The sequence below is a fragment of the Ips typographus genome, linkage group LG11 (assembly GCF_016097725.1).
Source record: "Ips typographus isolate SLU linkage group LG11, UJ_Ityp_2.0, whole genome shotgun sequence".
Lineage (NCBI taxonomy): Eukaryota > Metazoa > Arthropoda > Insecta > Coleoptera > Curculionidae > Ips > Ips typographus.
In genome coordinates, this window is record NC_138432.1 from 7606017 (window position 1) to 7618393 (window position 12377).

Consider the following 12377-nt stretch of genomic DNA (forward strand, 5'->3'; position numbering starts at 1 on the left):
GGTGAATCAGTCATTATAGTATAGTCAGCAAATTTACTACTAAGTGTAAGGTAAAACAAAACCTCAAATAGAATTTCCATAATCATTATATAACATACAACTCAAACTAAATATAACCTTCATTAATATCATCTAAAGCAGTTAAAGTTGATATTGTGCTGCCATATACAGTGCTCACTATTCCACCAGCTTGCAATGATCGATTATCCAAACCTGGAACTGACTTTCTGTACACTTTCCTAGCAAAAAATGCGAGTACAGCCACTTCAAGTACTGTAATGGAGTTTTGCACCACTATAACATCAAACTTTTAGTCGGTACAGTCAGGATTGAACCAGTTTCCTACTTACGAATCCCGTAAAGCTGAGGGGTTAGTGGAGGGTCGCAAGGAAACTGATTGTATTTGATCAGTGATTTTGTGATAAAGCCCTGCAACTTGGTGATGGGGATAAGCAGTTGCAGTACTGCCATTTTAGGTCTGATGTCATACTCTGGGTCCATGGACTCTATAAGCAGTTTACCGAACATGTTTATGCCCCACAGTCCTAGCAGTAGTGACGCAATCACTAAAGGTTGTATGTACCAGTACAAGTTTTCGTACAATTGCTACAAAAATTGTGTGAACAAAACTGTATATTCTGTATTTGTATATTTCTACCTCATTTTCCACCCATATGACGATAGCTATAAAGTACAACAGCCCTTGGACTATCGGTAATTGCAACACTTGCCATTTGAGAATCTTCACCACTCTCCTAGTTGTAAAACAGGTCACTTCCAGAGTAAGTTAAAGTAGAAATAATAATCATACTTGCTTACAGTATAGGACGGTAAGCAGACTACACAACAGCAAATCGGAAGAGTGTTCACACTGAGCTTGACCTCCTTGACTTGCTTGACCAATTGAGTCTCACCATCACAGTAAACAATGAACAAACAAAACAACTGGTATAATGCGAACATTAATAATACTTGTACCAAAGCTTCAGCCAGTAGGTAACCACTGGGAACCACCAGAGGTAAGTAGTATAAAAAGCACGTCACCTGGAACAAAGCATTATAGCCACGCAACTTGGAAAGTCTCTATTCTTACCGGGTATATGGTAAGAAGGTAAGCGGTATGGGTTTTAACTCTTGGAGGTGCATTGTAGAGTATGTGTCTTAGGGTGTTCACAAATAGTAAAATCACTACAACCAGTATAAATCCTCCTAATGTGGTTACAAGAATGGCGTAAAATGAAGCTGAAAACGAATATTGGAATTTAATGCTGAAATGATAAAAAGTCTAGAAATTTTTAAGATCATCAGTTAGATAACTACAATGAATTTGAAATATGGCCATGGACCAGAATTTTTAAAGTACCTAGTGTGTTCCGTATACTGATTTAATAATGACTTCTGACCTAATATTAATTGATACCAGAAATACGATGATAATGCGCATTATCGAGTTATACTTTCACTGACCACTTGCAGAAAATATGTATGTAAGGAAGTACTTGCATAGGAATATTTCAACATAATCGAGGACGAGCCATTAAACAACTTTGAATATAACAAAAATTTGATTAAAAGTGAAAGTTTTGCTAAATAAACTATGCTATATGTGTACTATAATACTTACTATTAAAATATTCTTCAATTGAGGGGATATGGTCTCCTGAGCATACAGACACATTTTCCACCACCACATTAGGGGTGGACATATTATAATATAAAGTGCTTCCACACTCAAATAACATAAAACATTTCCTATAAATCTAACATATATTACTTAACGGAAATTTATCGATGTAATGTGTGCACAACTCTTACTGCAACCGGTATGAAAGTAAAATTACACTAAGATCCGTGTGTTTTGTTTTAATGCTAAGAAGTCTATTATACCCCTACTTGCCGGCCTCACTATTATCATTTTTGTTTATTCTGGGATTCTATTATCAGTATGTGTGATAACCTTTTTCATCTAATCTAGCAAAAAAATGCAAACGACAAGCTTATAATAAACAGCTAATTATTTCTGAGTCATTAACGACTGCAGCGAGCCTGCAAACTTAATTTGTAATGTTTGGTGATATGATTTACACCATCTTCAGGGTAGTTGGTTATTATAATCTTCTGGGCTGATGATTAGAATTAAAGCACTGTAAAATGAACCAAAAGTGAAAAAACCACTAAGGTCACTGCAATTTAAATTGAAAAATGAATGATTTTTGCACAACAGGCATCTCTGCTATAGCCCTATGAGAAAAATCATTGGATATTTCTTTTACTGCGTATTTTGTTTTTTAAAAGTAGTACTCAACAAAGAATTGTTGATCATTGTTCCAATCTGTATACACACAAAAAAACCGTTATTTGATATCGTAATTATTAATTGAATTATCCGGCATACCTCTATATTGACATCAATATAAAACGTTCCGTTTGAATTGAAACGTGAAAGGTAAATAGTATTGATAACATGTGTTTCTTTGATAAGATAAAGCGCACTCTCATCATTTCAAAGGTATTCACCAGTCTTGAATCATCTTTGTGCCCTATAGGGTTTGACGCAAATGAAACAGGTAAGTAAAGTTCTTTGAAATACACTTCAAAAACTCTTGGGATAATCATTTGAATATAAAGATTTTTACGAACATATAATATTATGTTATTATCAATAATTGCCTAATCGATTAATATTAAAGATTACAAAACGTATATTTATTTTAGACACCAAGACTGTCAAGAAAATGAAGGCTGCACTAGTGGTTCTGACTATCTGGTTGATTAAAGTACAAGCACGCTGTCCACTTTCCTGTAATTGCACTGAAACTATCGTGTCATGCGTAAGCAGCAGTTTGGAAGAGATTCCAGACTTGAGTTTATTGGAGACATTACCAGGAGTTCTGGATTTTTCCGGGAATCATTTTTATTTCATATCTGAGGAAAACTTTGACTTCCCTGCATGCGATGACGTGATTGAGGTTTACTTGAACCACTCTGAGTTAGCTGATATCGGAGAAGGAACATTCGACAATCTGGAGAGCTTGCAAACGTTACACCTGGGGGAGAATTTCATATCAAGCGGTGGAGTGCCCAGCAACATTATTGAAAATTTGAACAATATGATGATGTTGGATTTATCCAAAAATCAACTGGATGGCCCTATGCCCATCATTAAATCAAAAAGTTTGAGAGTTTTAGGATTAGTAGGCTCAAAAATTTCCTCGATACCGGACAACGCTTTGGACTTTCTACCCAACCTGGATATACTTCTACTGGATCAAAATAATTTGCAGAATTTGTCGTTTGAACCTTTTGAAATTTATGAAAGCGGATTTACAGTGAAATTGACTTACAACCCTTGGATTTGCTCTTGTGAAAACCTGCAAGCTTTCTACCAGTTATCCGCCTATAAATTTATAGACCCTTCTGATCCCTATCAATGCACTGATTCCGATAATTCTATAAAGCAGATTTTCATTGACGATTTTAGTGACAAGTGTCCAGGACTTATAGACCCTTCTACTAATTTGCCCTCCGTAAATGACAATAGTGATAGCGAAATGCAGGTCAGAACATTAATAAATGAACCTGAAAATCCAGACATAGATCCTGAAAATTTTGAGCCAAGATTACCTGAAAACTGTTGGCAAACTATTGCCACCGCATTTAATAACAGTGGATGGTTCAAAGAGGTTGCCCTAATCACTTTAATAAGTTACGTTGCGGGATTCCTATCGGGAGTGACATGCTACAGAGTGTTGTACATTTTTAGGTACAAAAAACTGGAACAAACTTCGGACAGTCAAGTTCAATTATTGAAGGCCTAAGTTTAAGTTATATGATGTTAAAAAGAATTGGTAAATCAAAAAATTTCTTTTTGTTTAATGTTTGCGATCAACTAAACCCACCGCCCCAGAAAAACTTAGGGTTAAGTTTTTCTACACGATTAAAACAACACAGTTATGTACTAATATACATTATACACTTTATTTCTGCTATAACATTTTTTTACAAAAACACAATAATAAATATTTAAATTGTTGATGCGAATAAATCACTCGAGATTAAAAAACGTACGTATAAACTTGTTAAAAAGAATTTAGGCCTTTAAAAGATGCCAAAACAGTCTTACCAACCAGATTCGAGTAGACAAATAAATGCTTAAAATGTGCTGTTATCTACATTCTTGTAAACTGATTAAGAATTAAACTCATAAATTGTTTGATTATTGGTCGTTTTTCACCTACATTTTTTGTTAATAAGTGACCATATTCCAGTGATAATCATTGTTCTACAAAGGAATAAATTATTATTGTTATTGCACATTTACTATACATTTTTTGAGCGAAAAAACGTAAAATCTCTGAAAGCTACTGGATAGAAAACTACATATCAGTGTTAGATATGTTTGAATAACTTTTTATATCATAATATCCGAAAGTTTTTCATATATGTATAGACATCGCGACTTACTATAATTGAGGCTAAACCTTTATTTACAACTTTTAGAAAGGAATAAAAAAACTAAATGCGTTCCTTATTAGGTTATGATTTGAGTTTTTGCGCAGTGGCTTCTAATGAAACGGCCCTAATTAACTATCACATCAAGATCATCCAAATATTTCTTTTGGTTATTTAACAACTAGTTTTAAAATTAGACACTGTAATAATTATCACTGTTGGCGCATTGTTGTAATTATTAAATATTAATCAGATCTAGTTAATATTCCGACAATTCCTGTGCAGTGGGTTATTTACACTTTTTGTTAGTTAGTTTTCACTTTTTGTCACTTTTAGCACGGTACATTTCCGAATAGGTTGTAAAATTAGCTGTTTCGATCCGATCGTTCACCTTGAAAGATGGATAGAGTCCGATCTGGTTCGTTCTCAGGTTGCGACCTTTACTAAACCCATCCCAGTGGTTTCCAGCCACACCTGAAAAGTGAAGCTCACTTGCAATATGTTGTTCTTCATGTTACAAAATTGTGGTAACAGCGAGTGGTTACTCACTGCCCATAATTTGGGTCAAAAGATTGCCTCCCCAAGAAAATCTCCTCAGATATCTTATAATTCTTCAGATATCCTCAAAAATCTCCCCACCAATTTTCTCTAGTTTTTTAAGGTTTATTGTCGTATGTCAAATTAAATTACTAGTCACAAGAGTATTATAAATCTGAGATCAAAAAATAGTTTGATTAAAGTATAACTTGTAACAAAGTACTAATACCTACAATGTGCATTCAGGAGTAGGAACAAAAGTTTGGAAAATGTTGTTTTTTATAAATTACAGACACACCGACGCCACACGCCATTGGTAACAATAGTAAAATACAGGGTGTTTCAAATATGGTAGTTTTAAGTAGCCAAACTGTAATGCTGTAGGTATAGTACCTAGTACAAAAAGTAAAAATAATGGCATTGCAAGAAGTACAGTCCGACTCACGAAAGTTGCAGACAAATGCAATTTTCTCCTATTTTACCGGGTGGGATCTTGTGCCTAGATACATTTTTTCTAATTATCTCCGTTATGTCAAAAAATGGGGTGAAAGATACCATACATTTTTGGTATTTGACATTTTGTTCTAATGTGTGTAACGGTTAGTGACATATTTACAAAAAAAGGAAATTAAAAGTTTTAGTAATTTTGTAATAATTCGATAACCCCTGTAGATATCTTGGATTTCAAGACACATTTTGAACGGGCACTAAATGGCGCAACTTTTTCTCTATTTAACGACATACCCTGTAACTGTTGCCATTTCCAAGATCCCAATAAAGGGTCACCTTGATAGTTCCCACCCTGTATACCTACTCCTACTCCCTTCTTGATAACGCTCGCGCCTGGTGACGTAAACTTGGATTGCAATGTTGCCATCATTACCATTAAAAGAAATATAAACTCATTTTAATTTTTTCTAATAAAATTCTGAGTAAAATTAAGTCAACATGTTATCCTTGTTTTTTCTTGTTAAACTACATGGCAACAACGCAATTATTCATATCATAATATCCTCAACATATCCCCGAATCTCTCCAAATATCCTCAGATTTCCCCGAATTTCCCCTTGGAACGCAAAATCTCCTCAGTGACTAACCCCTCGGTTAACACCATCAAAAAAGGGATTTTTGCTACTTAAGACGATTATTTTCTCACCTTTAATCACCATTTACTGCTTTAAAAGTCAACTTACCGATTAAATCTCCAACTCGAATCTCCAATTCACGGGAATTTTTGGGTTTGTGCGGCAACACAGCGATCATATTGTGCGGATTTTGCCCACCGTAGTAGTAAATATCATCTAAAGACTTAAATTTGGATGAAGCGTCCACATGGTAGTTTTGCATAATTTCGTACGCGATTCGACAAACCTTTAAAAACTTCTAGTTTAAGATCTAAGCAAATTTGTGGTTTAATAACTTACCTGAGAGGAAAAGGTACAAACTAGAAAATCGCTCAAAGCCAACATATGAATGTCGTAAATAATTCCAAACAATGAGGTGTCTGAGTATCTGGTCGATACTCCGGCAGTTTTGGCGATTTGAGGGTCGCAGATCACTTCGTATTGCGGGTATTTGGTTTTAGCTTCGATCAGGACTTTAGGATCGTCCGAAGCTAAGTAGATTCGCCTTACATCGACTTTTTCCTTCAATTCTAGTTGTTTATAAAACTCATCTACTTCAACCATGTACTCTTCAAGTTGATGGAAGGCTGCTTCAGTCCCAACTTTGTCAGTACGCCTAACATGGACCCTTAAATAACAATTCAGAAATAGCTCTATAGGATATTTAATAAAATTTGATATACAAATACCCCACAATAGGTTTTTTGTAACCCAACTTTGTCAGAGTTTCTTGAATTAAACTAGCCGTCTTTTCTTGGGGTCTTAGTAGGTATTTTAACAACTGCCCTACCCACCAAACCACTGGATCCCCATGTAGTCTAGTCAACCTAGTTAAGACCATTAAATTCAATATGAAAATCCATTAGAGAGTCAAAAACGAAAAATACCGTGGGGCTAAGTCTTCTGGTATTGCCAAAGGCAAAAACGGAGGTCTGGATGATAAACTGTCAATTATTGGCAGGTTTAACACTTGCGTATCATCATGTCCAGGCCAGTTAGAAATGCTGGCACCATTTGGGGTAGTGCAAGTTTCACTTAATGGCATAAAAATTTCTTCCCAACCAGCTTTGTGGTACCGCCAACCCTTTGATTTTAAGATTAGGGTTCTTTTGGTGCCATAGGCCACCATGAAGCAGTAAACAGCATGATGTAACTGACACCCATAACCACAGCCCTAGAAATTGTATTATGGTAGTAGTTAATATAATAACCCTTCAACAGAGTCAAATATGGACAGTAATTTTTAGAGTCATTTTTTTGGCTTGGTTTATTGGCTCATGTAAAAAACTTTTACTTCAATGCACTATAACTGCCTCAAACAGGGTGTGAAATAACAGCATGCAAAAAAGTGAAATTATCAAGTATTCCCCAATCCACCAATATTTTTTTTTATACATTTTAACATAAGGAAGTGTTATTTAGATCAATATCTCTGGACGTTTTTAGGCTTTTCCCAAGTCTCAAAAAATATTAATTTATCCAAAAAATATGACATTACAGTGCTCATTGGTTATTTGATAAGAAGATGACCTAGGTTAAGCCAAGACTGTGACTTTTTTTAGCCTCTTTTGTCACAGTCAAAACCAAACTCATACTTGGCTTAAAGTTTGAAAATGGGGGTTTCTTTATTAATAGTTTAGTAGTAGAGTAAACAACAGGCAAGTCTAGGCAATTAAATAATAAACAACATATTAATTGTAAAAGAAATACTACCTTATTCAATGTACAAACTAATTTCCTTGCACTATCACAATCCTCAGGGTTCTGTAAATACTTAAATCTGTCCTGTAACAAATTAGTTAATTCTTGAGATTCTTTTTGCCTCCATTCCTCATAACCATCCACTGCACTAATGGACTCAATATCATGAAGCAAAGATCTAACAAACACTCAATTGAAACTTCAAACCACCTTAACTATGTATATTTGTCACCTTTTGTGCTCAGCCCCAAGTTCAAGAACATTCTCAATCAAATTTGAGATTTCAGAAGAAACAGCCTTCTTCTGTACTTTCAATAAACTGGATTTAATGTAGTTCCAGAACTCCTTAGTGTTTTTATGGATTCTTCTTCTTAAAAGTTCATAGTCTAAGTTTGGTTCCCCACTTTGAGAGTGGTAGTTATTGCCATTTTTCTGGAAAGTTCTTTCAGCCTTTGTGAGTCTTTTTTGAAAGTTCTCAATTGCCTCTTTCTGGTCTTCATTTAAATTGCTTTATAGAAAAGAACCAGTAAAAGCATTAAACAAACACTCAAGTGGCTACTTACTTGAAACTGATTTCCCTAAAAATATCACGCAACTCTTCATTTTGTCTTCGCAACGAATCTAAGTCTGATAAAGCCCTGAGAAGCCTTTCAGTTGACTTAGAATCATTACTTGAGGAGTTTATACCTGGATAGGCTGCTAGCAGTAAAACTACTAATAACCACAATGCTAGGAATATAACAATAATGCGGTGCCAACTTACTGCAGGAACTTGTCGTACTAGACTCATGTTTAGTACTATAAATTGAATATTTATGATATGAGAAAGTAAAACTAAATTTTTAAATAATAGTTTACCACACTTGTTTACCTAAATAAAACCAAATACTGGGCGTATACAATGGTTAAGACGGCTTTGATTGTTCATTATTATTCAACTACACACACAATAAACCAAACGGAAAGCATTAAATTATATTTAATAAAAAGGTTATTAAAGCATTTAAAATAATAAAATAATCTACAACTATAAACACCATCATCGCCCTATGCCTGTGGCTTTTTTGGACGTCTCCTGTCAGTTGTCATAACAAATCAATTTGCAATTAGTTATCTCTTTTTTGTACACTAGGGAGAGAAAGAAAAAGCATAAAGAAGCTTGATTCTTTATGACAGTATGTCAAAAGTCAAAAACAACGCATTTTAAGGTTAAGATTCACACGTTCGTTACCTAGTTACGCTGTTAGGCTTTGTTTTGGTATTTCTATTTCTATATTTTATTCTAATTTGTTTTTTTTTTGGATTTTAAACATGCATGCGTAATCAAAGATATGGGTAAGTTTATAAAACACACCATATTACCGCTAGTTTCTTACACATTATTTTTTGTAGGTTTAAACAGTACATCTAAATGTTTAATCACCTTAAGGAGACAAGATCAACACTTAATAATAGAGAAAATCAAGGAAAACGAGCTAGAACACATACACCCGGCTGAAAAATACAATCTTTCAAGCCTTTTCAGTTTGCTTGAGGACTCAGCAAACAACCAGCATAGTCACTTTAAAAAAGGCTTACTAAAGATAACCATCCTTGATTTGTCTTTCTGTGACCTAACAGAACTCCCTAGGACATTAAAACTGCTACACCTCAAAGTGCTTAATGTTTCCAATAACAAACTAACAAAAATACCATCTTGTTTGTACGCAGGTGGACTTGAAAGTTTAGAAAGTCTGGACTTGTCCCACAATCAAATAACTCAGTTTGACATTCAGCCTGATTGTGTTACCAACTTAAAGTGCCTGAAACTTAACAATAACCAGTTTACAAACCTTCCAAGATGGTTTTTAACATTCCGCTGTTCCACTCTGGAGGAGTTGAATTATAGTGAGAATAAGGCAACACATTACAACTTTCTGAAACATAGTTGCAAATTTCAGGCCTTGAATTTGAAAAAGTTGGTATTGAAAAGTGCTTGTTTAATTGACACTGATTTTGTTTGGCTACAGTTGTTAAAGAATCTTGAGTTTTTGGATATCAGTAATGGTGAACTTAAGTTTGTTAATAAATTCAAGGAACTGTCACTTTTGTTTCGTAAACCTTTGTGGCTTAACTTAAAGGTGTTGCACTTGTCACACTTAAACTTGGCTTTTCTACCTGAAGACTTATTCTGGATTACCAGCTTGAAGGAATTGTATATATCTTATAATTTTTTGTCTTGGTTTCCTGATGGGATTGAGTATCTGGAAAAACTAGAAGTGTTGGATGTTTCACACAATGAGTTAATTATACTGCCCAACTTGATTAGCCAGTTGGAGGGCTTGAAAATTCTTATTGCCAGTCACAATAATTTGGATGAGATCCCACAAATGCCTGTTAATTTGGAGGTTCTGGATGTCTATGATAATTACATTACTAATATTAATATGGATAGTTTAGACCATGTGAAACAAATAGATCTGGATTGCAACTGTTTTGATGTAAACTGTGATGAGTATTATAGGAAAAGGGACTCATTCAGGACTTTATACAAACAAACTAGCCGTATTAGTTATACAAAAGCACTCAAATACACTGAAAATTACTTTTCTGGGTCATCTAGTAGTGATAGTGATTTAGAGTATGATGAGTGTGAAAAATTAGACAACCACACTCAAAATCCTGAACTTGATAAAGAGGATTGGAACACTGAATATATACAAAGTTCAAAAAATCAGACCACTGATGAGCTGTCAGATGATGATTTTACTGGTTATAGTGAAGTTAAAAAACCCACTCTTAAACCTTCAATTTATTTGTATTGTGAAGATGAAGACTGGATTTTTGAAGATGCTGATTAAGTGAGGTTGTTTATATGTAAAGGGCATGGACTTGAAATGTTTTGTTATAATTTGTTTGCTCAATAAATATTTTTTTTTTTTATTCAAATAATACTTAAATCAGATCCCTTCCTGCGATTTTTCATGTGGGCTTCAGCAATTTTAGCAAATTCCTCTCTACCAATCAGGGTGTAGTTGGTCCCTAAATATCTGGACACAGTCTGATTTAAACAGTCAACACCATGAGCCAAAACATCCCAACCCAGTTCAATACCAGCCCCAAAATCACACTCATCTGTAGCTATACTGACATTGGTTAAAATGTCTTGCAGTTTGGACAAGAATTTAGGTTTTTGCTCTGGCAGTGCTTTCTGGATGTCTGTGAGCAGTTTGGCTAGCTCCTGGTTTGATACTCCAATGTCACGGTAGCCTAGTTGAGTCCTGTAAATAATTTGCTTGTTATATCTGAAACTAATCAGTAAAAATCTAATTTACTTTCTGTTATAGGGGACTACAAGTCCAATTTTATTAAAGGTTCTAGTGACAATTTTTTTGTTTCTTTCTCTAATTTTTGTAGTCTTTTCAGTTAAACTGTACTTCAACTCTTCAGCTTTACTCTTTAAACTGTTCTGCAACTTGGATATGTGGATTTTTTTAAAAGGATCTCCACCCTTTTTTAAATCTTCTAAATACAAACTAAAAAAAATACCCTTTGTATATGCCCTCCTGTTTAGTCCAACTTACTATACTGCAGCAAAAATATTATCTCCAACCAACTTAAACACCCCATCTTCTTGAGCACAGTTGCTAACCAAAAAAACTGGTTCATCCTTAGGACTGTCCCGGAAATACCCAATGTGATATCCTGTTTTGCTGTCACCTTTAAGTACAGTCTGACACTCAGGAGGATCATGATAGTACCTCCAGTGCACCAAATAATTATCATCAGACTGTTCAGGAATGTCATAAAATTTTCCAGCCAAGACATCAAAAGGGCCCACCAGTGTTAGTCCTGATTCCTTAAAAGCATCTTCAGGTTTTGCAGGCTTGAGAGTTTTACAGTAGTCCCAAAACTGATAAAAGTCTTCAGGCATTTCTACTAGAAATTTCTGTTTTATAAAGTCTTTGACTTCAAATGATTTAGGGGTGTGTTGGGTGTTTGTCTCTGGTGGTTTTGGATCGTCTGCATTTTCAGCAGTATTATCTAAAGGTTTTCTAGTGGTTTTTTCATCTCTGTTTGCAGTACTAGGCTCTGTTTTCACTTTTTTTGTTGGTGGTTCAAAGTCTTCATTTTTACTTCTCTACAAGAGAATTGCATAAGTTTGTACCTTAGTCATAGTTTAGCTTACCTTAGGGGGTGGATGTTTGTACTTTGCCAAGTGTAGGGGGTTTTTTTGGTAACATTTAGCCCCATATTTGCAAACCATTCTTGAATCTTTGACATCGGTCTCTCCCTTTAAATGATCAGCCATGATCACTTTACTAGCCCACTGTTATGTTTTAACTACCTACTAAAAATTTATGTACTCTTTTATACTGTAAATATTAAATATTCTAACTAAACTCCTTAAAAAGTAAACAAAACACAGTTTGACGCATAAAACTAACTAACCTAACCTCATTTGTCACTGTCTAAACTGACGCACGTCCTGTCATTTCTTAGTTGTGATTGGTTTAAAACAATCGGACCAGTCAGATATCTAGTTGAAGGTAAATAAGTGACGTCATTAGTTGGCCTAATTAA

At 34.7% G+C, this 12377-nt stretch overlaps 4 protein-coding genes across 8 annotated transcripts; 2 read left to right on the plus strand and 2 right to left on the minus strand.

Moving 5' to 3' along the window:
* Nucleotides 1-70: 70 nt before the first annotated feature.
* On the minus strand, nucleotides 71-9119 carry FucT6 (alpha-(1,6)-fucosyltransferase 8). Of its 5 annotated transcripts, none has more exons than XM_081989797.1 (13): nucleotides 8686-9119; nucleotides 8378-8612; nucleotides 8047-8322; nucleotides 7827-7992; nucleotides 7001-7287; nucleotides 6803-6940; nucleotides 6414-6741; nucleotides 6183-6360; nucleotides 1094-1242; nucleotides 812-1044; nucleotides 659-755; nucleotides 351-606; nucleotides 71-294 (listed from the first exon to the last, which is right to left on the minus strand). In XM_081989797.1, exons 2-13 carry the CDS (start codon nucleotides 8602-8604, stop codon nucleotides 107-109), a joined length of 2523 nt encoding a protein of 840 aa, XP_081845923.1. In that variant the 5' UTR covers nucleotides 8605-8612; nucleotides 8686-9119; the 3' UTR covers nucleotides 71-106. The 5 variants fall into 5 exon arrangements, with proteins under 5 accessions (XP_081845923.1, XP_081845921.1, XP_081845922.1 ...); XM_081989795.1 differs by having other exon boundaries at nucleotides 8673-9119; XM_081989796.1 differs by having other exon boundaries at nucleotides 8378-9119.
* LOC145735765 (uncharacterized) lies at nucleotides 2420-3876 on the plus strand. The gene is made up of 2 exons (XM_081989814.1): nucleotides 2420-2567; nucleotides 2716-3876. Exons 1-2 carry the CDS (start codon nucleotides 2465-2467, stop codon nucleotides 3816-3818), a joined length of 1206 nt encoding a protein of 401 aa, XP_081845940.1. The 5' UTR covers nucleotides 2420-2464; the 3' UTR covers nucleotides 3819-3876.
* On the plus strand, nucleotides 9012-10736 carry LOC145735759 (uncharacterized). The gene is made up of 2 exons (XM_081989802.1): nucleotides 9012-9149; nucleotides 9207-10736. The coding sequence occupies exons 1-2, from the start codon at nucleotides 9146-9148 to the stop codon at nucleotides 10652-10654; spliced, it is 1452 nt and encodes a 483-aa protein (XP_081845928.1). The 5' UTR covers nucleotides 9012-9145; the 3' UTR covers nucleotides 10655-10736.
* On the minus strand, nucleotides 10705-12241 carry Hpf1 (Histone PARylation factor 1). The gene is made up of 4 exons (XM_081989811.1): nucleotides 11983-12241; nucleotides 11378-11934; nucleotides 11129-11329; nucleotides 10705-11074 (listed from the first exon to the last, which is right to left on the minus strand). The coding sequence occupies exons 1-4, from the start codon at nucleotides 12103-12105 to the stop codon at nucleotides 10738-10740; spliced, it is 1218 nt and encodes a 405-aa protein (XP_081845937.1). The 5' UTR covers nucleotides 12106-12241; the 3' UTR covers nucleotides 10705-10737.
* Nucleotides 12242-12377: the final 136 nt, after the last annotated feature.